The 24,830-nt window shown below is 39.1% G+C and overlaps 1 protein-coding gene across 1 annotated transcript in view; it reads left to right on the forward strand.

Annotated features, from left to right (window-relative positions):
* Positions 1-24,830, forward strand: part of SUGT1 (SGT1 homolog, MIS12 kinetochore complex assembly cochaperone) — a 56,681-nt gene that overhangs the window by 14,461 nt on the left and 17,390 nt on the right. The window contains exons 7-10 of the mRNA XM_036456497.2: positions 3,965-3,981; positions 6,482-6,516; positions 8,291-8,387; positions 9,136-9,243. Coding sequence (XP_036312390.1) covers positions 3,965-3,981; positions 6,482-6,516; positions 8,291-8,387; positions 9,136-9,243 — 257 coding nt within the window. The remainder of the gene's footprint in view (positions 1-3,964; positions 3,982-6,481; positions 6,517-8,290; positions 8,388-9,135; positions 9,244-24,830) is intronic.

The raw sequence follows: 24,830 nt of genomic DNA on the forward strand, positions 1-24,830 counted from the left end.
CAATATTTTGCTCTCTCTCTTCTGGTGCCCCAAAAATTCTGATGTTGGTACGCTTAAAGGTTCCTTACATTATCTTCATATTTTTGAATCTTTTTTTTCTTTTTGTTTTTCTGGTTGGGTATTTTTTGTTTACTCGTATTTCAGATCTCTGGTTTGATTCTTGGAGTACGTTGATCTACAGTTGAGTTTCTATAAATTCTTTATTTCAGATAGTGTATTCTTAATTTCTGACTGGTCCTTTTTTTTTTTTTGGCATTCTCATTAATAAGATCCTTGAAGTTCTCATCAAGTTTCTCAGCAGTGTTTAGAAGATTCTTGAGTAACTTTATAAATGTGGTCCTGAACTCCATGTTGTCTTGTAATTTTCTTTTCTCCATTGCCCCCTTTTGCAACATGCCTCTGTGTCTTCGCATTTTGGCTTCTTCCCTGTATTGATGGAGCGGCTTTGTGTGGTAGGTGACCCACAGGGGCCAGTAGCTCAGCCTCCCCAATCACCCGAGGTGGACGGTCTTGGTACACCCCTTTGTGAGCTGAGTGCAAAGTCTTGGTGTAGTTAAGCCTTGATTGCTATTGGTACTCTGTGAGGAATTGTCCTCCAGGCCAATTGGGTGTGGGGATCCACTGTGTTTATAATGGAAGTACTGCTGCGCTGGAGACACGCTTATGGTGCAGGACTTGTTTCACTGGGGGTTTGATGCTCACTGAGTCTGCCTCTTGAATGTGTCAGTTGTGAATGTGAGGAGTTGAAATCTGTGTCTCACACTGACCACTAGGTACACTGGCTTCTGGATCTCCAATTGGGTGCAGGTCAGCTACTGTCTGAGGTTACCCTGCAGGAGCTACAGGAAGAACTAGTCTTCTTCTCCCTGCTTGGGATTTGTAGATTATGGAGCTGTCTGAACCGGTTTGCAAGTTAGCAGTGATAGCGAAGGCCATTCATATGCAAAAACCGCTGCTTGGAGCTTGGGTGTGTTTGTAGATTGTGCGGGGTAGAGTGTTAGGACAACACTAGGCTAGGGCATGGCAAACAGCTATGGCTGGCAGTGAGCCATCCTGTGCCTCTGACTTTGTCCCTGCATCTTGCGCCCTAGTGCAGCAAACAATTATTCCTCCGTGCAACTCTGCAAGCCAGCGACCCTCACTTTCAAACCCGATGGCAGACAGTCCCCGTAGGAGTTTGGGTCTTGGGTGTCTCCCTTTTGGGTTGAAGAAAGCAGTGCCCACTGCCAGCCCGTCTTGCGCGCCCCTGTACCTCAGTTTTTCAGCATTTGTGCACTGAATGCTCCCCTCTCCGTCTGGTTGTAGAACTTTGACTCATCCAGCCCTCCTATGGCTCTGTGTGATAGATGTTTGTCTTTTGGTTGTAGTTTTGAAATTGTTGTGCACAGCCGCAGTTTAGGTGTGTTTATCTGCTCCGCAATCTTGGGTTCTGTCTTTTTCTTCTTAAAGAAGATTCTTTAACATTTCTTGTAATACTGGTTTGGTGGTGTTGAACTCCTTTAGCTTTTTCTTGTCTGGGAAGCTCTTTATCTATCCATAGATTCTAAATGATAGCTTTGTGGGTAGAGTAATCTTGGTTCTAGGTCCCTGTTTTTCATCATTTTGAATGTTTGTTTCCAATTCCTTCTGGCCTGCAATATTTCTGTTGAGAAATTAGCTAACAGTTATGGGAGCTCCCTTGTAGTTAACTAACTGCTTTTCTCTTGCTGCTTTTAAGATTTTCTGTTTGTCTTTAACATTATGCATTTTAATTTTGTGTTTTAGTGTGGGCTTCTTTTGGGTTCATATTGTTTGGGACTCTGTGCTTCCTAGACTTGCATGTCTATTTCCTTCACCAATTTAGCAACATTTTCTATCATTTTTTCAAATAGGTTTTCAATTTGGCACCTCTATGATGTGAACATTGGTATGCTTGAAGCTGTCCCAGAGACTCCTTACAGTATCTTCCTTTTTTTCAAATATTTTTTTCCTTTTGCTGTTCTGATTGCTTTTTACTTTATCTTCCAAATCTAGTATGTTCCTTAGCTTAATCTATTCCACTGTTGATTTCCTGTAATGCATTTTTCATTTCAGTTAATGTATTTTTTATTTCTTACAGTTGTTTGTTTTTATATATTGTTTCTCTGCTTTTATGTTTCCTATCTGTTTGTTGACGCTTTCACTAAAGTCATCTCCTCTTCCCCTACATTCATTGAGCATCCTTATAAAGAGTATTTGGATTCTGCATTTAGTGAGCTTGCTTGTCTCCATTTTGTTTAGTTCTTTTTTGGCTTTCTGATCTTTTCTTTCATTTAGGATACGTTTCTTTGTCTCATTTTGGAAACCTCCCTGTGTTTCTTTCCACGTATTAGAAAGAACTGCTGCGTCTCTCTAGCTTTGTAAAGTGGGCTGACATAGTAGGTTTTCTGTAGAGCACAGCCTCCCTGATCACCCAAATTGGGCAGTCAAGGTACACCCACCATATGGGCACTATACACCTTCCTCTTGCAGTTGAGTCTGATTCCTGTTGACATGTCAGTGGGAGGCACTTACCCCCATGCTGCTGCTAGGGCTGGCTGCGACCTCGATCATGATGGAGGATCAGCTGTGCAGGGGCCCACCCCATAGGACTTAATTCTGTGGGTCTCTGATGCCTGCACAGTCCCTCCCTTGGGTGTTTCGCTTCTGGAGATCGTTAGGTGGTAATGCTGCAATGTGGTCTGAATCTATTCAGTGGATATACTGGCTCTGGGGCCTCCAGGAGGTGTAGGCTAAGGTTAATTACCACCTGTGTTCTGTCTGGGGTCACTGGTATGAGCTACAAAGTGATACCCAGATATTTCTATTTGTGTTTTGTTTGGAGGTGCTCAGGTGAGGTCAAGCTGATTACTGCTAGTTCTGGGCTTGGCATCCCTTAGCAAGGGGTATGGGGCTCACTGTTTTAAGATGCTGCTTGTTTTGAGAGGTTTTAGGAAAATCTGAAAAATGAGCAAAGACAGGTCATTCGTTTGGAAAAGTCAATGAAAACAGCTTGGGTGGGCCAGAAAGGTGGGTGGGTAGGGCCTCAGAGAATTATCAGTGGGGGGCAAAGAGTGAGAACCAGGTTGATGGAGTCTCAGATGTGGTCCCTGCTTGCCAGATCTGTGAGGGAAGTGCTCATCAAAGGAATAATGGCTTCTGCCAACTGCCAACAGTTTAGTCTGGGAGATAGACGCTCCCCCCCTTCCCCCCCTCTTGCAGGCAGTTCACTTCCTTCCCAAAAGTCTCTGTGCTGGGAGGCCTTTCAGGCTGCTGCCCTGGAGCTTAGAGCAAGCGAGTCCAGGGAATCGTGCACAGGGCCTTTAAGAGGAGCTGCCTGGGGCTCCAAATGTCAACTCCTTCCAGTTTTTTTCAGCCAGAAGTTATGAGAACTTCTCTTCTTGGCACAGGAACTCTGGGCTGGGGATCCTGGTGTCGGGCTGGGACCCTTTGCTCCTAGGGGGGGACTTCTGCAGCTGAGCTATTCCTCTTAATTTTTATCTGCTACATGTAGTTGTGGGACTAATCCCTTTGCCATGTCCACTCCTCCTGCCAGTCTTGATGTAGCTGCTGCTTTAATTCCCCAGATGTAGGATTTCCATTCAGCCAGATTTCAGGCAGTTATGAATGATGGTGGTTCTGTAGTTGTAATTTTGATGTAGTGGTGGGAGTAGGTGAGTATTGTGTTTATCTGATTGCCATCTTGACAGGAATTCTTCAAAGGTATTCTGAGTTTGTTATGTTGAAAGGAGATGTGGATGAATTTGTGTTGCAATGGTATCACTGGTACACAATTACTAAGGAATTAAAATTAAACTAGGATGCAAAATTAAACTACTTTTTTAAAATTTAGAATGTATGGAGAATTGGTTTGCTTAATCAGTATGTGTGTGCCATAGAGATCATGCACATAACTTTACCTATAAATGCAGTTATCTGAAAATATTTCTTTTTTATTTTTTTTTAGAGTTACAATCAACGGCGGTAAGTCCAAAGTTTTTATCTTTCATGTTTTTAATTACATTATTGCTGTGCATATTTGAGACAGGATAAAGATCAGAATGATCATTCTCAGTTAAGTATTAAATAATACAATTTGAATACTTGTTCATTTAGTAACTGAAATAACAATGAAATAACTGGTGAAAAAGGTATAGACTTTTTTATTTTTATTGTTTTTATTGATTTTAGAATTTTAGAGATATTTGAGAGAAGGAGGGAGGAGGGATAGGGAGAAAGGGAGGGGAAGAGAGAGGGAAACATGGATCAGTTGCTTTCTGCATGCCCCATACCAGGGACTGAGCCTGCAACTCAAACATTGCCCTGACCTCTAGGTACATGGGATGACACTCAGCCAACTGAGCCACACCAGCCAGGGTAATAAGGGATTTATAGTCGTGAAAATTATTGGGCTCTTTTAAAGCATTTAGTGTGGTTCTAGTTGATTCGGTATATTTCAGTATGGTCAGGATGATTGTTTTCTCTGCTGAAAACCAATAATTTAGGTTAGGTAATTTCTGTACTTACAGGGCTTATGGTATGCTAAAACTCAAAGATTAAAGTTTAGAAATGTTTGTCTCTAACTCAGTTTTATGTTATTTTGGACATGAAAATATTCAAGTTTTTTCTGTTATTAAAAATTATGGTGTAGTGGTTCAATTTTTGTTTTAACCAACTTAGGTTTATATATAAAACCATAGTTAAATTATGGCTAATGGTTTTTAGGAGTGATAGTTTACATAATTAGTCAAGAAATAAAATGACAAGGAGTTAGCAGAGATGTGTGTGGTTTTAACTCTTCATAGGCAATTAACCTTTTGGAGCAGTAGTTCTCAGCCTTTCTAATGCTGCGACCCTTTAATACAGTTCCTCATATTGTGGTGACCTCCAACCATAATTATTTTTGTTGCTACTTCATAACTGTAATTTTGCTACTGTTAGGAATTGTAATGTAAATATCTGTGTTTTCCAATGGTTTTAGGCTGTATAGCAGCAGTGCAACCCACAGGTTGAGAACCGCTAGCAGGGTCGCCTAAGACTATCAGAAAACATAGATATTGACAGTTCATAACAGTAGCAAAATTACAGTTATGAAGTAGTAACAAAAATAATTTTATGGTTGGGGGTCACCACAGCATGAGGAACTTGAGAACCACTATTTTAGAGTATTTCTTTTTCATTCGTAAAGGAAGATTTACATTTCGGTCTTCTAGAATTACACTGTGACATTGAGAAAGTCACTTACCCTCTGAGCTTTTTTCATGTATATACTGGGCCTCATAGAACTAATCTACTCAGGCAGGCTGTTGTGGGCATCAGGCCAGTTATGTGCATATGTAGTGACTAGGTTTTTGAACATCACCAAAAGTGAGTGATAGCTGGCTGTTCTTAGGTCTCTAGGCTTGTTCATATTCCTAGGGGTGATGAATAGGTAGGAAATGGATTTAAGGAATAGTTTAAAAGTTGGCTTTCTTCACCTAATAGTATTTTTGTCCACGTCTTACAATATTTGGAATTGGGATTGTGTCTGAAAACAACACTGGAATATGGATAACAGACTGTCTAGTAACATAAACAGCTTAGTCACAGTGCATGTTATTACTACTATAGTTCAATTTAATTTTATATTGGTACTAAGATGAATCTTTTTACTTAGGGACAACTTAGAGGCCACCTAAAAGGGCAAATTCTTTCAATTTTACATCATGTTAACTGGCACATACGTAGTTTAGGGAAGTATGGATTGGTCAAGATTCACTTTGTTTCCTGATGGGCAAGGTAGGATGTTTGTTGTAGAGACACCATAAATGGAGTAAGATATTGTCTAGAGGGCACTGTGTAAGTGTTGCTTCATATGTTCCAGAGCAGTGTTGCCATTGTTATACCTAAAATAAAAATTTAAAAATATATTTTTATTGAATTCAGAGAGAAAGGGAGGAGAGAGAGATAGAAACATCAATGATGAAAGAGAATCATTGATTGGCTGCCTCTTGCACACCTGCCCTCTACTGAGGATCTAGGTCACAACCTGGTATGTGCCCCTGACTGAAATTGAACCGGGGACCCTTCAGTCTGAAGCTGGCACTCTATCCACTGAGCCAAACCAACTAGGCTAAAAAAAAAAGAATTTTAGTTTCTTTTTTCAGTTTAGAGAGTTACTCAGTCTTGGAACTTGACATTTTATATGTAACCTTTTTCAATCATACCTTTAGAAAGTTGTTTTTGTATGCTTTTTAAATTTTTATTTTAAAAGAAGAATGTTTTCATAAAACTTATAAAATTAAAAAATTCTGAATTATTCTAATTTTTGTGTGAAGCCTAATGTTATTTAATAATTATGGTACCAGGCTTTGTTTTTGAAGGAAGTTCTCATTTAGTTTATTCCATAGCAAACTATAGCACTAGGTAAGTTAATAATATGTACATTTGATATACGGTTGCTAAGCTAACTTGGAAAAATCTTTTCTCTTTCAATTTGCCTCAGTCTGTATCCCAGAGGAATTCTCAGCCAAAAATCAAGTAAGTGTTTCATTTTCATAAAACAATGCATGATAAATATGCCCAAGGAGATAAAAAAAAAAACCCTGTTGTTTAATAATAAGCAAGTCCCTACCCTGTGATTATAAGTGTTTCTTAAAATCGTATTATAAAAATCATATTATAGCCTGGAAAAACTAATTCCAAGGGTGTTTACTAATTAGTATTAGTACTTAAATTAATGTTAAATTCAGATCATTTGTCTGCTTTAAATTTGTTTTGTGTTATGTCACCTTTCCATATATGAAAGAGAGAATTTTCCAACTAAGTTACTAAAACATAGGTAAATAAGTTGATAGTAGGCTTGATAGAATTGTAACTTGGCCTGTCTTTTATATTTGAAGTAAATTTTTTATGAGTTGAAAATAACTATTGTTGATTACAATAGTGAATAAGCATCTAACAAGTATTTGAATTTACTTTAAATTATTTATTAGCCATGCGTACAACTTGTATTCTTGTAACAGAAACACAAGGAATTGATTTGGAGCATTGCATCCTCACCGAATTTCAGAGGGAAACTGAGATGCTTAAAGTTCATTACTTGAAATGGCTTGGAAATGTTAAAATAATTTATTCATATTCTTTTTTTTATTTTTAAGTAAAAATTTTAAACCTTTCCCATGGATATGTTTATTGATTTGATATAGAAAGAGAAAGAGATAGAAACATCAGTATAAGAGAGAAACATTGATCGGTTGCTTCCCATACGCATCCTGACTGGGATTGAACCCACAACCTAGGTATGTGCCAGGACTGCAGATCGAATTTACAATCTTTGCATGGGATGACGCTTCAACCAACTGAACCATCGGCCAGGGCTAGTTCATGTTCTTTGTGGGGAGAAAGAGGATGATTCTCCAAGTACCAAGTATACAAGGAACTTTGGTGGCGGCAGCAGGGGTAGGATACATAAACATGAAATAATTTGATTTTTGAAGCATAAAATAGTTCAACATTGATTTAATAAGTACACTGTGTACCAGGCACTGAGGTTGGTCCTGGCAAAATAATAGTGGCACAATAGATAAATATCTTTGACCTCAAGGAGTTTATAATCTAGTTTAATTAGAAAGTGACGATTCTTTTATTTTTAGAACTTTCAGTGGGAAAGATACGCAGAATCTCTAGGCACACTAGTTTTTCCGCATACCTTGAGATTGAAAAAAGATAACGTATTTAATGTTATACTTGGCGGGATGAATTAAAGTTTAAATTATTTCAATTTCAGCTCATTTGCTTTTGCTTCCCTGTGCTCAGGGCTCTTTGTTCCCAGCTTCAGTTAGATCATTGAAGCTGACCTGGGTCCACTGTTACAACTGCCACTGACTGACTGCTTTACCTTTCTGAACTATATCAGTTCATTCGTAAAATTGGGATTAGAAGTGTTTCTTTTTGTATTAATTGGAACGAGTGTGTGAAACTATTGATGGTGTATAATAATTGTTAGCTGTTTGGAATAAATTTCTTTAACATTAGCACAACACAAACATATAAGTGAAAACCCCAAAATCATGTAAGTATGTAAATCCAGTGGAAAGATTTGGGGCATCCTATACTTACCGTCTGTACTGTTCTATCACTACAGATCATAGGAAATTAGTTTCATGAAATGTGTATCTTTAGTTGCTGTGCTAGTTTGTTCCTTAAGGTGGAGCTATTGTTTATCAGATTGTAGTTTTTATCTTGACAAAAGATAAGCAACAATAAGAAAATTAGAATTTCTGTTTTAAGTTTCTTTTTTCTTTTTTAATAGGTATGACTGGTATCAAACAGAATCTCAAGTAATCATTACACTTATGATCAAGAATGTTCAGAAGAATGACATAAAGGTGGAATTTTCAGAAAAAGAGGTCATTAGTCTTTGAACTATTTTTTATGTTGAGAGTAAATACTATTATTTCCAAATATAGTATGTTGCAGAGTAATCTATAGCAGTTTATCAGATATGTCTTTTCTTTCTGAGGTTATGTGGAAAATGCTGATGGAAATCTAAAGCATTGGTTTCAATTTGCATAATTCTAAGTTTTGAGATAAGAGTATGTATATGGTAAATCTCTGTTCTTCCAGATTTTTAATTCAAAGCAGAACTTGATTGACAAATATAAAAGATGTTAATAAGATGTGATTTGTTTATATTTGTGTGGTATATACTTCATGAAGGTCTACTTATTGTGTAATTTATACATCTTAGAATTTACTAACAGTATTAAGTGAATATGACTTAATATCTTGGTTTCTTAGCATTTAATAGAAAACTTTATGTTAGTTATATTGTATAAGTTAGTGATATAAGTAGATGTTTTGCCTATGAATATTTTCTTTTATACTGTGTCATTATGCTCACTATCTTCTGTTTCTTTGAGAGTTAAGTATTAAGTATGTGTTTTGAAGCATTGTTTTCCGCTATTTAACTTAATTGTGTATGTGAGAATCCATGTGAAGGATGCCAGGTTTTAAAAATGAATTATTTTGAGGTTCATAAATCTGTGTTTAAAATATTCTGCAACGTATTGAAGTTCTGTGATTATATTTAGTTTAAGTATTTTACCCCTCATTATGTAAATTTATAAAATGTGCTGCTGCTTTTGTGTTCATTAGTTGTCTGCTTTGGTGAAACTTCCTGCTGAAGAGGATTACAATTTGAATCTGAGACTTCTTCATTCTATAATACCAGAACAGAGCATGTTTAAAGTTCTTTCAACAAAGGTAAGAAAATTGAAAAGGGTTGTCAGTAGTAATATTTTTAAAATATAGAAACATTGGTCAACTAATTACTCATGTGATTATAAGCTTGTAAATCTTTTCAGCTACATATCTCTAAAAGGGACAGGTAAATAATGATAATTTGTGTGTGTTTGTTAATCTTCAACTGAGGGCATTTTTTCCATTGATTTTTAGAGAGTGAAAGGGAAGGAGTGAGGGAGAGGGAGAAAAACATCATAGATTGGTTGCCTCTTACACACGCCCAACTGGGGCTGAGAATCGAACCTGCAATCCAGGTATGTTTTGCCCTTAACCAGGAATCGAACCAGAGACCCTTCCATGTGTGGGTTGATGCTCTATGTTTGAGTAACAATTTTCCCCTCCCTAAATTCTAGGACAATCTATATCTATATATAAAAGCCTGATATGCAAAGTGTCTCCTCAGGAATTCGACTGGGTGTTTGGTCACTCACTATGATGTGTGCTGACAAAGTGCGGAGTGAAGAGAGGCCCCAGCCAGCAGCCAGAAGGCTCCAATCAGCCAGGCCTAGGGATCCTACATGTTCACAAATTTCATGCACTGGGCCTCTAATAGAGCATAAAATTCTACTTAATTTCAGTGGTATCTGTATACTTATTAAGATATGTGTAATACTTCTCAATAAAAAGGTTTTCAAAAAAGATGTAAATACTGACAACGACTCTTCTCTTGAGCTTGTTTTGATATACAAATACTTTTCTCACCCTACCTTATACAGTAAAAAATATAGACTACTAAAAAGATGAATCTGCTCTTTTGTTTATTTTTTAGTCCAACTAAATTTTATATTAGTTTGATATGAGGGATTAATGAACAGTTTATATAGCAATTTTTGTGTATAACTCAGATATTTTTATACTTTTAAAAATAAGTAAAATATGCAATGGAATTCAAATTCAACTGATACTTTAAATATCAATTAAAAGATGTAGATGTATAATTTAGTCAGAAAAATAATGAACTGAAAATTTGAAAAATCTGACTGGTTCTTTGCTTGTCCTGTAATTTAACCTAGTCACAAAATGACTAGAGGATTAAATTTTCATCTATAAAAATGAGTGATGTGGACTAAATGAGTTCTATATTTCTTTTATCTATAAAAAATTGTATGAAGGTATATAAATTAATGAGAATAAATAATAGAGTTTTTCCATTACTACACCTTTATACACATCCTACAATATGTTGTGTTGTTAATTATTGAATGTTAAGTTCTAAGAACATGTGACTTCTCTATCATAGAGTAGAGTTAGGGTCAGCCTATGATATGAGAGTGGTAACTGGGCCTACAGAAAGAATAGTACACCTGCAGAGGGTTGGAACAGGAAGTACAAAGTAAAGCTTTTTTTTTTTTTTGCATCTAGTTAAAAATGATTTGCCTACTTGTTTATTTGAAGATTATAAAGTACAAAGCTGTATGATTATTGGGGAGAGAGGAAACAGAGTTGCTAGGACCATACAAAGTCAAAAAAGGGATGAAATCTTAGTCTTACTGGCCCCATCCATTCACATAGTGTAGAACAAACTCGTCAAACTCAAAGGCTAACATGGACCAAATAAGCAAGGTTTAAGTTTATGTGGGCTACAAAAAAAAAAAAAAAAAAAAAAAGGTTTATTTTGATAAAGACATGCTGAATCCAAGGGCTGAAATAAACGAGTAATCATTAACAAAATGATAGAATATTTTAATAAAAATTAACATTAACTTACCAGACACTGAATAACTGCACAAATTAATAAGCGTAATGCAAACAAAGCTATTTTTCTTGTTCTCTGAAAGTGAAATATTTTCTGTTGCTTACACCAAACAAATCAGTCCAAGACTAATGGTGTGGCAATCGGCTGTAAAATATTCACTGCTAGTATTAGTGGAGAAACCGTGTGCCTGAGCATAAGGCATGTAAGGGACGCAACACGATTATAGCAATCAGTCATTAGCGAACATTTTAGTTCATTATTAAGAATTATATATAACAGGATATTGTAAAAATTAAGTTATGCAATTTTTAAAATGTTTCTTACCATTATATGACTGGGCCACAAATACTCTATGTGGGTTGCATGTGGCCCACGGGCCTCGAGTTTGACATGCTTGGTGTAGAATTTGTTTAATAAAAGAATATAGGGTGAAGTAATTAAGCACAAAACTAGCTAGATTTGGGAGGATACTGGTCAGATAATTAGGAGTTTGGCATTTTTGTACATATTTTTATCAAGAGATTGTCAATGTATGTCCTTTTGAAGTTATTTAAGTAATTGTAAATAGATTTGTATGAGTAGGTGTTAATTAAATGGCTTAAAATTTTGTATTGCCCCGCTACTTCATAAACTACATATATTCTGTAGATAGATTCAAAGAACAGATTGGCTGAAGGTTGCTAGATAGGAGAGGACATGAGGGGATGAGTGGAAATGGTGAAAGGAATGAAATACAAACTGCCAGTTACAGAAATAGTAACTGGGATGTAAAGCCAACATAGGGAATCTAGTCAGTAGCATTGTAATAACTATGGTGTCAGATGGGGAACTAGACTATTCAGAGTGATCACTTTGTAAGTTACAGAAATTTCTGGTCACTATGTTGTACTAACATAATATTTATGTCAACTATAATTGAAAATAAAAAGACAAGAATAGTGTGTTTGGAAAATCTGTGTGCCTAGAGTTGAGGATGTAATTAAGCACTGTCATCTCTCAAATTTTGTTTTGTTTTGAACCTTGTCAATACTTAATGATTCTAATTTTTCCCCAACCCCCTTTACTCTGTCCCTAGTTTGCCATTTTTTGCTCCTTTCCTTTTTTTAAAAATATATTTTATTGATTTTGTACAGAGAGGAAGGGAGAGAGACAGAGAGTCAGAAACATCGATGAGAGAGAGTCATCGATCAGCTGCCTCTCGCACACCCCCCACTGGGGATGTGCCCGCAACCAAGGTACATGCCCTTGACCGGAATCGAACCCGGGACCTTTCAGTCCCCAAGCCGATGCTCTATCCATTGAGCCAAACCGGTCCCGGCTCCTTTTTTTTTTTTTTTTTTTTAAATGCTATATAACTACTTTTCTTTCTTGCATACTAATTTATGTGTACATTTTATTTCCTTTGCACGTAAGTCTTTTTAGGATAAGTAGCCTGCCATATTAGTGTCTTTTATATGCTCCAGGTGGGGTTGCCAGATAAAGTACAGGATGCCCAGTTAACTTTATAAACATTGAACAATTTTTTTTTTGTACATGTTCCATTTGTTAAATTTGGCAACCCAAGTCCTGTGCATTATACAGAGTGGGTGCTCGATAATTAATTATTTAGTGAATGAATTTAAGTTGGAGTCTGAAGTTACCCTATGATATTGGCAGAGTATTTTCATTCTTAGCTCTACAGATGAAAAAAATCCTGAAGTTCATGGGCTTTAAATGCTTTTCCCAAGTTCACATAGTTACTAAATTGTTCAGTCTTGGCCAAGAGGAGTGTTTTTACTTTTATAAAGCTAGTGCTTCTTTGATTAGGTTGCATGTATTCTGAAGGATAACATGTTTTACTCAGACTACCAAGTTTTTAAATTCTGTTTTATGGGAACCAGATTGAAAATATTGAATAATAAGTACTCAGTTAAGGTCATTAAAAGGTTCTGACTTTAAGGAAAACAATGCCTGATGAAACTATTTTAGTGATTGATATACTGTTATAAACAAGTTATAAGAAAATTATGTTGCCCTAGCCCAGAGGTTGGCAAACTCACTAGTCAACAGGGTCAAATATCAATAGTACAATGATTGAAATTTCTTTTGAGAGCCAAGTTTTTTAAACTTAAACTTCTTCTAATGCCACTTCTTCAAAATAGACTCACTGTGGTATTTTGTGGAAGAGCCACACTCAAGGGGCCAAAGAGCCGCATGTGGCTCGTGAGCCATAGTTTGCCTACCACTGTACTAGCCAGTTTGGCTCTGTGGATAGAACTTTGGCCTGCGGGCTGATGGGTCCCAGGATCGATAAAGGTCAAGGGCATATGCCTGGGTTTCGGGCTCGATCTCCAGTAGGGGGCGTGCAGGAGGCAGCCAATCAATGATTCTCTGTCATTCATTGATGTTTCTATCTCTCCCTCTCACTTCTTCTCTGAAATCAATAAAAATATATTTTTTTTAAAAAAGAAAGAAAATTATGTTGACCCTGGCTGGTTTAGCTCAGGGGATAGAAGGGTCTCCGTTTCAGTTTCAGTTTCAATTCCGGTCAGGGCATTTATCTTGGTTGCAGGCACCATCCCTGGCCTGGTCAAGAGTGTGAGGGCGGCAACCAATCAATGTGTCTCATATCAATATTTCTCTCTGTGTGTCTCCCCGACTCCCTTTTACTCTCTCTAAAAATCATTGAAAAAATATCCTTGGATGAGGATTAATAAAAATAAATAAATAAATAAATAAATAAATAAATAAATAAAAAGATTTCAATATGTATTAACAAATGGCCTTAAAAAAAAGAAAATGATGTCAAAGGAGACATTATTCAAGGGCCTGTCATACTTAATTATATCTTAAGGGAAATGAAAGTTTGAATCCTTTTTTGTACAGCAGAGGGAGACAGTGTTAAAATATTGAAAATAAAATCTTTCTCTGGGTTACTGAGAATTACTTAATGGCACTAAGAGGGAAAGGTAGTGAACTAATTGCTTTTCATATGTCTTGAATCTTTTATATCTTTTATGTGAATTGTGAAAAGGATGCATTTTACTCAAAAGAATTTGCTTAAAAATAGAGATTCTGTAAACTCTGGGCTTAAAAGGGCTTTTTTGCTTTTGAAAATTTTGTCTTTTCTTTCAGATTGAATGAATGTTGCATATTTATGTATAACTATTGGTTAAATATTACTAATTCAAGTGAAAAATTAATATAATTTGCAATGAAAATAAGAACTAGAACACTTTATTTTAAAAATATTTTTATTGATTTCAAGAGAAAGGGGAAGAGAGAAAGAGATAGAAACATCAATAATGAGAGAGAATCATTGATTGGCTGCCTCCCTCATGCCCTCTACTGGGGATGGAGCATGCAACCTGGGCATATGCCCTTGATTGGAATCAGATCCAGGGCCCTTCAGTCCACAGGCCGACGCTCTATCCACTGAGCCAAAGCGGATAGGCAAGAGCTAGTACTCTTAAATTAATGAAATAGCATTTATTAACTAAATATTTTACAGTGTAATATTTAATGTTTTTCCAAGGCAGGATTCAATATTTTCCAGTATCTCTGATAATTTTTCTACCTTTTACTGAACACCAGCTTTCATGTATCTGCCTATTAATTGAATTTTCTTTATTAAGAAATTGTAATGTTCTTTTGTTCTGTCTTGTTAATTTCATGACAATAGTCTCTGGTCACAACCACAGGATTATAACTTCAATGACAGCAATGCTATGAAATAATTTTAAAGATTAATATTCATTCCCTCTAAGTAAAAAATTAAAATTCTCAGTATCTTTTGGAATGAATTTTCCCTTGTGGAAATGTTTCTGTATTCCTATTTTAGTCAAAGTAATTTCTCTGTATTATATCAACATAAAATATAATGGCTTTTAACTAGAAACATGGGAAATGAAAATGTGTGTCTTTAATTAGAGACAAATAGCTCCCTTCTCCTTTCTTAACCCACTAAAATTTGACAAGTTTCAGAGTGAATTTTTTAATATTCATAGAATCCTAATGATGATGGGATGGAGTGGCTGTGGGTAGGACTGCTACTGCTTTTTGGTGGTTATTTTTTGTTAATCCTCACCCAAGGTATTTTCCCATTGATTTTTAGGGTAAGTGGGGAAGGGGAAGGCCAAGAGAAACATCAGTATGTGAAACACATTAATTGGTTGCTTCCTACAAGAGCCCCAGGGCCTGGGCTGGGGAGGAACCTGCAACCGAGGTACATGGCCTTGACCGGAATCCAACCCTGGACTCGTGGTCAGCAGGCCTACTACGCTCTATCCACTGAGCCAAAACAGCTAGGGCAGCTACTCCTTTTTTAATATACAGAGGTGGGGGTTTGGGGGTTGTTGTTTTGTCTTTTTAATACTGTGGTGGTGATAATAGTGAGGGTTTTTTGTTGTTGTTTTTTAATAACATTAGTTGCTGGTGTTTTCAAATTAAAGATCTTGGAGTGTATTCTTGCCACTTTAATGTATATTTATATATTTTTAATGAAAAGGATTTTACTATGCATACTATCTGTAGCTATTTTTTTAAACTTAGCCATGCATTAATATTATTTTTACTAAAATAAAAATGCAGGTACAGTTCTTGGACCTGAAGACTGTTTGTGAAGCGATTTGTTTGAAAGCCAAATCATTTTTTCCCATTAGAAATAATCCCTTCCAGACCCAAAAATGATTCCGTTTTAACCTTATATACATACAGTACATGTCTAATGTACTGTTTAATCTATAAATTAATACTTCTTTTCTTGTAGTATTACTAGAAATTTGCTAGCCTTAAGCACATTTTTCATTTCTGTCACTGCCTCTGAAATGTTATCACTGGCTAACTGCTTTTCATTTATCCCACCAACAGCAGTTTTTCTGCTTATTCAATTGCCTGTGACTGGTGTTTTGTGAGCACTTTTACACCATTAGCACTCTTGATGGCATCTCTATGTTTATATAATTGTTCTAATCCTCGATTTCCCCAGCAACAGAAGCATTCTCTCTCTTGTTTGTTGCCCGAGATACATTTTTTGTCCTGATGAGGTATCCGCACAAAAGGTTGTCAGGTGCAAAACAGAAGTTTTGGTCAGCTGAGACATTTTCTTTGTGAACAACTTGGTCGAGAACTGAATTGTTCGAGATGGAGGACATTCAAGAAATGAGTTTTGACTATTTTTTCATGCCCTTAAATATTCTGTGGCAAAGTATTCATTGTATACATTTACTGTATAGCTTATTTAGCCAGTCTCCTATTGTGGAACTGTGGAGAATTATAGTAGACTAGGAGCCCACACGGCACTGCCCACCCTCAAGTTGCTGGTCTGGCCCTGCCTCCCTCCCCGGGCCCTGCAGCAGCCGTGGCCTGTGCCGATCAGGCCCTCCCCCAGTGCAGGCATGTGGAGCCCCTGCCGCCCCACCCCCGATGCTGCCCATGCAAACTCCTCCTGTCTGGTTGATCCCTTACAGCATCCCGGTTAATTAGCATATTTCTCTTTTATATATATGCACATATATAAAATATAGCATGTAGATAACTGTTTTGACAGCTGTGTATTTTTTTAAAAAATTATTTTATTGATTTTTTACAGAGAGGAAGGGAGAGGGATAGAGAGTTAGAAACATTGATCAGCTTCCTCCTGCACACCCCTATGGGGATGTGCCTGCAACCAAAGTACATGCCCTTGACTGGAATTGAACCTGGGACCTTTCAGTCCGCAGGCCGATGCTCTATCCACTGAGCCAAACTGGTTTTGGTGACAGCTGTGTATTAACCAATGCAATCCTCACAATTTATTGCATAGTATAGTATTTATCAATTTACATGTATGGAAACTGAACCCAAAGATAGTAAATATACACAAATTGTTTTAGTAATGATGATAAAGAGATTGATAGAGAATTCAAGTTATTTGCCAGACACAGTGCTATTTTCTTTTCATTTGTGGTCTCCCACCTTCTTCTTGCGGTTATTTGGGGCCCTCTCCCCCCCCCCCCCCCCCCCATGTTAGTGGTCCGGTTCACTAAATTTGTGCACGGAGATGAGGGAGGTGTCCCTCAGTCCAGCCTGCACCCTCTCCAATCTGGGACATTTCCTCTTGCAATCCGGGACTGCTGGCTCATAACCGCTCACCTGCCTACCTGCCTGGTTGTCCCTAACCATTCTGCCTGCTCGCCCCCAACTGCCTCCACACCGGCCTTCTCACCGCTAATTGCCCTCCCTTGCTGGCCCATTGCCCCCCTCAGCAGCCTGATCACCCCAAACTGCCCCCCACCCCAGCTTGCCCCCAACTGTGCGCACTGCCCCCCCCCCCCCCCCCCGCCGACCTGATCACCCCCAACTGCACTGCCCTGCTGGCCTGATCACCCCCAACTTCTCCACCTGCCAGCCTGCTCATTCCCTACTGTGCCCGCTCCCCCCCACCCCCCCACCGGCCTGCTTGGCCCCACCTGACACCCCCTTGCTGGCCTTCTCACTAACTGCTCTCCCACTGGCCTATTCACTGTCAGCTTTCCCCACCGCCAGCATGATCATCCCCAACTGCCCTCCCTTCCTGGCCTGATCGCCCCTAACTGCCTCTGCCTTGGTCCTGCCACTGTGGCTTTGTCTGGGTGGTGGCTATGGAGCCAGCTGGGGCGACTAAGCCAAGCCTTTGCCTCTCATCCGCTCTCCTCCCACTCGCATCGGCCAGTTCCATGGCTCCAACCAGCACCACCATCTCTGTTGTGTCAATTTGCATGTTCACTTTTTTTTTTTTTATCAGTCTTTATTGTTCATATTGTTACAAAGGTTCCTCATTTCTTCCCCCCTCCACCAGGTTCCCACCCCACCCTCCGCCCCCTCCCCATCCCCCATTGTCCTCATCCATAGGTGCAGTTTATGTTCAGTCTCTTCCTCCCTCCCTTTCCCCGATAGTAAATCCCTTTTCAGATAGTAAATCAGTTACTTAGCATTTTCTCATATCAATAATACCACCACATGCCCAATGATACATTTCACACAAAAGACATTTCCAAATAGGTCAGCCAGCCTCATCCAGGCCCCACCCACGGCACTCACAGATCAACACCCCAGCCCTATACTAACTCAACACATCCAGATCTAAGCCTTCATCACTTGATTCAGCAGACCCTCAAGTTCCCACAAAAGTTTCCAGCCATGTCTGAGAGGTGGCCGCGGGGCAGGGACAGGCGAGGAGCTGGCTGCTCTGGGCCTGGCCTCTGTTGCTCTGGTTCGTTCCACAACCAGCTGCTCCGGGTCTGGTCACCGCCGCTCCGGACCTAGTTGCTCTGGACCTGGCTGCTGCTGCTCTGGGCCTGGCTGCTCCGGGCCTGGCCGCTCCCAGCCTGGCAGCTGCTGCTCCGGGCCTGGCCACACCAGACCCGGCTGCTCCAGGCCTGGCTGCTCCCAGCCTGGCAACCGCTGCTCCGGGCCTGGCCACACTGCATGTTCACTTTTTATTGGCTGTGGGCACTGCCATATTTATCATGAAGTGATGGTTAATTTGCATTTTACTTTTATTAGGATGAATTTTTGGTTTTTTTTAGGTCTGTGAAATATGCTGTTGGTATTTTAATGGGGATTGCATTGAATCTAGATTGCTTTGGGTAGTATGGAAATTTTAATGATGTTGAGTCTACCACTCCACGAAGACAATATATTCTTCCATTTATGTCTTCCTCTGTCTCTTTTTTCAATGTCCTGTAGTTTTCCGAGTACAGGTATTTTACCTCATTTGTTAAGTTTATTCCTAGGTATCTTAATTTTTTGTTGTAATGGTAAATGGGATTTTTTTTTTGGCTTCTCTTTTTGTGAGCTCATTGTTGGTATATAAAAAAGCCATAGGTTTCTGGGTGTTAATTTTGTATCCTACTACATTGCTAAATTCATTTATTAAGTCTAGTAGTTTTTTAATGGAATCTTTAATGTTTTCTCTGTACAATATCATATCATCTGTGAATAATTACAGTTCTACTTTTCCAATTTGGATGCCTTTTATTTCTTCTTATCTGATCGCAATGGCTAGCTCTTCCAATACTTCGTCTAACATGAGTGGTGAAAGTGGGCATGCATCCCTGCCTTGTTCCTGTTCTTAAGGGAAATGGTTTTAGTTTTGCCCATTGAATATGATATTAGCTGTAGGTGTGTCGTATAAGGCTTTTATTATGTTGAGGTATGATCCCTCTGTTCCCACTTTGCTGAGAGTTTTTATCAAGAAAGGGTGTTGGATTTTGTCAAATGCTTTTTCTACATCAATTGATATGATTATGTGATTTTTATCTCTCAATTTGTTTATGTGATGTATCACACTTATTGATTTTACGGATATTGTACCATCGTTGCATCCCTGGAATAAATCCTACTTGGTCATGGTGTATGATCTTTCTAATGTAATGCTGGATCGATTTGCTAGAATTTTGTTGAGGATTTTAGCAACTATGTTCATGAGGGATATTGGCCTGTAATTCTCTTTCTTTGTAGTGTCTTTATCTGGTTTTGGGATTAGGGTAATGTTGGCTTCATAGAGCTTAGAAGTGTTCCTTTTGAATTTTTTGGAGTAGTCTGAGGAAGATAGGTTTTAGTTCTTTGACTGTGTGGTAAAACCCCTGTGAAGCAGTCTTGCCCAGGGCTTATGTTTGCTGAAGTTTTTTGATTACTGCTTCAATTTCCTCCATAGTTATAGGCCTGTTCACATTTTTTTTTATTCTTCCTGATTGAGTTTTGAATGGTCATATTTTTTCTAGGAATATATCCATTTTCTCTAGGTTAAGTTTGTACGATAGAGTTGCTCATGATATATATATATATATATATATATATATATATATATATATATATATATATATATATATATTTTTTTTTTTTTTTTTTTTTTTTTACAATCCTTTGTATTTCTGTGGGGTCTGTTGTTATTTCACCTCTTTCATGTCTGATTTTGTTTATTTGGATCCTCTCTCTTTGCTTCTTGGTGAGCCTGGCTAGAAGTTCATCAATTTTGTTTATTCTTTCAAAGAACCAACTCTTGGTTTAATTTTTTTCTGTTGTTGTTTTTGTTTTGTTTTTTTGGTCTCTGTCATTTATTTCTGCTCTGATCTTTTATTATTTTCTCCTTTCTGCTCACTCTAGACTATCTTTCTTGCTCTCTTTCTAATTCTTTAAGTTGTAGAGTTAGATAATTTATTACCAGTTTTTCTTTCTTGTTTTTTTGAGATAGGTCTGTAATGCTATGAACTTCCTTCTCAGGACTGCTTTCACTGTTACCCATAGATTTTGGATTGTTGTGTTTTCATTGTCATTTGTTTTCAGGATGTTTTCTTTTTTCTCTCTTTGGTAACTCAATCATCTTATCTAATAAAGAGGGAATATGTGACCATTACAATGTGATGTGACCATTACAACATGGCTGCACCCACAGCGGAGGCAGGGATTCCATAACACAAGATGGCTGCGCCCACAGCAGAGGCCAAGTTCCCATAATGAGTCTTTTTTTTTTTTTTTTTTTTTTTTTAATTTTTATTGATTTTTCAGAGAGGAAGAGAGAGGGATAGAGAGTTAGAAACATCGATGACAGAGAATCATCGACCAGCTGCCTCCTGCACACCCCCCACAGGGGATGTGCCCGCAACCAAGGTACATGCCCTTGACCGGAATGGAACCCGGGACCTTTCAGTCCGCAGGCCGACGCTCTGTCCACTGAGCCAAACCAGTCCCGGCCCATAATGAGTCTTAATGAGCAATCAGCAGAGACCTGAGGCAAGGCAGGGGACCTGAGGCTTTGCGCCCCCCCCTCCCATGGGGCTTGGCAGGGGCCCTCAGGCTGCACCCCTTTACCTGGTGCCAGGCTGGGGGACATCAAGCTACGCCCCCGCCCCTGCACCAGGTTGGGGAACCTCAGGCCATGCCTTCCACCTGGCAGGGCTTGATGGGGTACTGCAGGTTGCTGCACCCACCCAGGCGCTGGGCCAGGGGACCTCAGTTTGCACCCTCTGCCCCAGCACCGAGCCAGGGATCCTAAGGCCACACTCCACACCCCGGGTGATGGGACCTGAGGCTGCACCCTCTCCACTTGGCAGGGCTTGACTGGGGACCTCAGTCCATGCCTCTCCCTCCCCGCCCAGCGGGGCTTGATGGGGACCTAACGGTGAGACGCCTGGCCTGGCCTGTCCTGGCCTGGGGAACCTCAGGCTGCATACCCTGCCCCGGGCTGGGGGACCTGAGGCTGCGCCTCCGCACCTGGCAGGGCCTGATAGGGAAGTCAGGCTGTGCGCCCCTTGCCCTCCCCCCGCCCTGGTGCCGGGGGCCAGGCGACCTGAAGCTGTGCCCCCCACTTGATGGGGCTGGCCAGTTCTGGGTCCTGTGTGATTTTGAGGCCCACGTGAGTGTGCAGGGACTTGACTCTGATTCACATGGCGTGCCCCAGACTCTGACAGGAGGAAGATTTTCATATACATTTTACTAATTTTCTTTCATCTCTGACACTTCTATTGTATTATAGAGAAAGGGCAAATAGCAATATTAAAATATTTCCTCTAATTCCCTTTTAATGTGCATGAATTTTGTGCATCGGGTCACTAGTTGTTTAACAACGTGCTCTTTAGCCACAAGTGTTTACATTTTTTATTGTTTTTATTGTAGTTCATTTTTAATATTATGTCATTGTGATCTGAGAAGATGTTTGATATGATTTCAGTCTTCTTGAATTTGAAGAGACTTTGCCTGTGACCGAATATGTGGTCTTTGAAAATGTTCCGTGTGCACTTGAGAAGAATGTATAGTCTGTACCTGGGTTGAAATGTTCTGAAGATGTCAATTAAGTCCATCTGATCTACTTAGTTGTTTAGGATTGTTGTTTCTTTGTTGATTTTTTGTCTAGAGGATTTATCCAATGATGTCAAAGGTGTATTAAAGTCCCTTACTATGATTGTATTGCTGTCAATCTCTCTTTTGATATCTTCCAGAAGTTTTTTTTTTTTTTTTTTTTTTTTTTTTTTTAATGTTTTTGTGTGCTCCTGCATTGGGTACTATGTTTATCAGAGTTATATGCTCTTGTATCGATCCTTTTATTTTTATGAAGTGGCTTTATCTCTTGTAATGGTCTTCACTTTGAGGTCTATTTTGCCATATATAAGTATTGCTACCCAAGCTTTTTTTTCATTTCCATTTGCCTGAAATATATTTTTGCATCCCTCCACTTTCAGTCTGTGTGAGTCCCTTGTTCTGAGATGGGTCTCTTGTAGACAGCATATATATGGGTCATGTTTTCTTATCCATTGAGCCACTCGATGTCTTTTGATTGGAGCATTTAATCCATTTACGTTTAAGGTTATTATTGATAGGTATTTGTTTGTAGCCATTTTTATTCTTTATACCTGTGTTCTTCCTTTCCTTTCTATTTCTTCTTTAGTATTTCTTGCATTGCTGGCTTGGTAGTGACAAACTCCCTTAGTTTTTGTTTTTGTTTTTGTTTTGTTTTGTTTTTTTTTATCTGCAAAGCTCCTGATTTCCCCTTCAATTTTGAATGATTGCCTTGCTGGATAGAGTATTCTTGGATTTAGTTCCTTGCTTTGAATCCCTTTGTAAACTTCCTTACATTCCCTTCTGGTCTGATGTGTTTCTCTTGAGAAATCATTTGATAATCTAATGGGAGATCCCTTGTAGGTAACTCTCTTTCTCTCTCTTGCAGCCTTTAAGATTCTTTCTTTGTTATTAACGTTTGCCATTGTAATTATGATGTGTCTTGGTGTGGGTCTTTTTGGGTTCTTCTTGTTTGGGACTCTGTGCTTGTGTGACTTTTGTCTTTCCCAAATCAGGGAAGCTTTCTGTCATTTCTTTTCTTTTTTCTTTTTTTAAAATATATTTTATTGATTTTTTACAGAGAGGAAGAGAGGGATAGAGAGTTAGAAACATTGATGAGAGAGAATCATCGATCAGCTGCCTCTTGCACACCCCCTACTGGAGATGTACCCACATCCAAGCTACATGCCCTTGACTGAAATCGAACCTGGGACCTTTCAGTCTGCAGATCAATGCTCTATCCACTGAGCCAAACCGGTTTTGGCTGTCTTCATTTCTTCAAATAGGTTTTCTAATTCTTGCTCCTCTTCTTTTTAAAAAAAAAATTTTTTTCAATTGACTTTAGAGAGGAAGGGAGAGAGAGAAACATCAACAATGAGAGAATCATTGATCAGCTGCCTCATGCACACTGGGGATCGAGCTCACAACCCTGGCATGTGCCCTTGACCATAATCAAACTCGGAACCCCTCAGTCCACAGGCCAACACTCTATCCACTGAGCCAAACCAGGTAGGGTGTTGCTCCTCTTCTTGTCCTTCTGGTACCTCTATTATACGTATGTTTCTTTGTTTCATATTGTCCCAAAGCTCCTTTAGGCTCTCCACCTTTCTAAATTTTTTCTCCAGTTTCTATTCTGCTTGGGTGTGTTTTTCTGCCCTGTCTTCTTACTTGCTAACTTGGTCCTCCGCTTCTTCGAGTTTACTATTGAAACCTTCCAATGTGTTTTTTATTGTAGCCATAGTATTCTTCATTTCCTCTTGATTCTTAAGTAAGTTGTTGATTTTCTCATTCAGCCAGTTTAGGAACTATATAACCCTTACTCTGAATTCTTTTTTCATTTCATTTAATTCCTATTCTGGTGACTCCTCCTTTTCTTTCCTTTGGGGTTTTTTGTCTCCCCATTTTTGCTCTCAAGTGTCCAGGCATTGAGTGTCTTGGGGCCTGTGGCTGAGGCAAGGGGCTTGGCGGAAGGGTCGTGCATTCCGAGTGTGGGATCCCTTAACACGGCCCGCGTGGTTCAGGGCCCACTCAGGGTCCGGTTTCTGGAGAAGGCCGCACACTAAAATGAAGAGAGAGACTCGAAAAGAGTTAATTTGGGAAAATGGGGGCCAGGCGGGAAGTCTACCTCTAGTGGGAAGACTAACCGCTCTCTGGCCTTTTACCATTCCTTTTATTGAGTTTCTGAAACAAAGACATCTCTTAAGGAGGAAGTTCCAACAAGAGAAAATCAACTTACATTTACATATGATTAACAAATTAAAGTTGCCTCAAGCACCACTATCTCAACTAGACAATGAGTTAATAGCTCTGACCCTTCAGAGCCATCAAGGTCGGCTAGCTCTTTTTACATTTTGTCTCCAGTGACAATGCTAGGTTTTGGTTCCCTGTTTCTGGTTCCCGGCACCAAGCCTTACCAGAGTGCCCAAGTGCCGGAGTTGCACATGTGGCCTATGCCTGAAGCTGCAAGTTGGTTGGAGGGAAGCGCACTCCGGGGCTCACAAGAGCCTGTGGCCTGAGAGGTCTGAGTCCCAGGTCTGTGGGTCTGCAGTTGCGGTAGCATGTCTTTGGCCAGAGTGGCTACAGGGTCTGGGATGGTGTCTGAGGCCAATCTGGGTGGTGGTGAATGTGGGCTTCCAGTCACAGCAGCTCACCCCTTCAAGATGGCATGGTTTCTGAGCAAGAGCGGCTGCCCTGGGAATCCCTGCAGCAGTAGCAGGGGCTCCCCATCTAGTAGAGTCCAGTCTGCCAAACCCCCGTGTCTCTTGCAGGATGTAATTGCCCCTTATTCACACACACATCCTGCACACGTGCTCCTTCACTGCCATCCTGCTGGCCGCCATCTTGACTCCTCAAATTATTTTTGACTAAGATGAAAATAGAATTACTTGTTAATGGTTGCACTAAAAATATCTGAAATTGAATTGGTGGCAATTCTAGAATTATTTGCCAAATTAATAAAAGCAAGACTTAAACTTCATTTTTAAAACATCAGAAGTGAAGTAGGTATAAAAAAGAATTAATAGAAAATTAGTTTCCCCAATCCCCTTTTACCTTTTAAAAAAGATACTTTAAATGGTTT

The sequence above is a fragment of the Pipistrellus kuhlii genome, unplaced genomic scaffold (assembly GCF_014108245.1).
Source record: "Pipistrellus kuhlii isolate mPipKuh1 unplaced genomic scaffold, mPipKuh1.p scaffold_m20_p_3, whole genome shotgun sequence".
Taxonomy (NCBI): Eukaryota; Metazoa; Chordata; class Mammalia; order Chiroptera; family Vespertilionidae; genus Pipistrellus; species Pipistrellus kuhlii.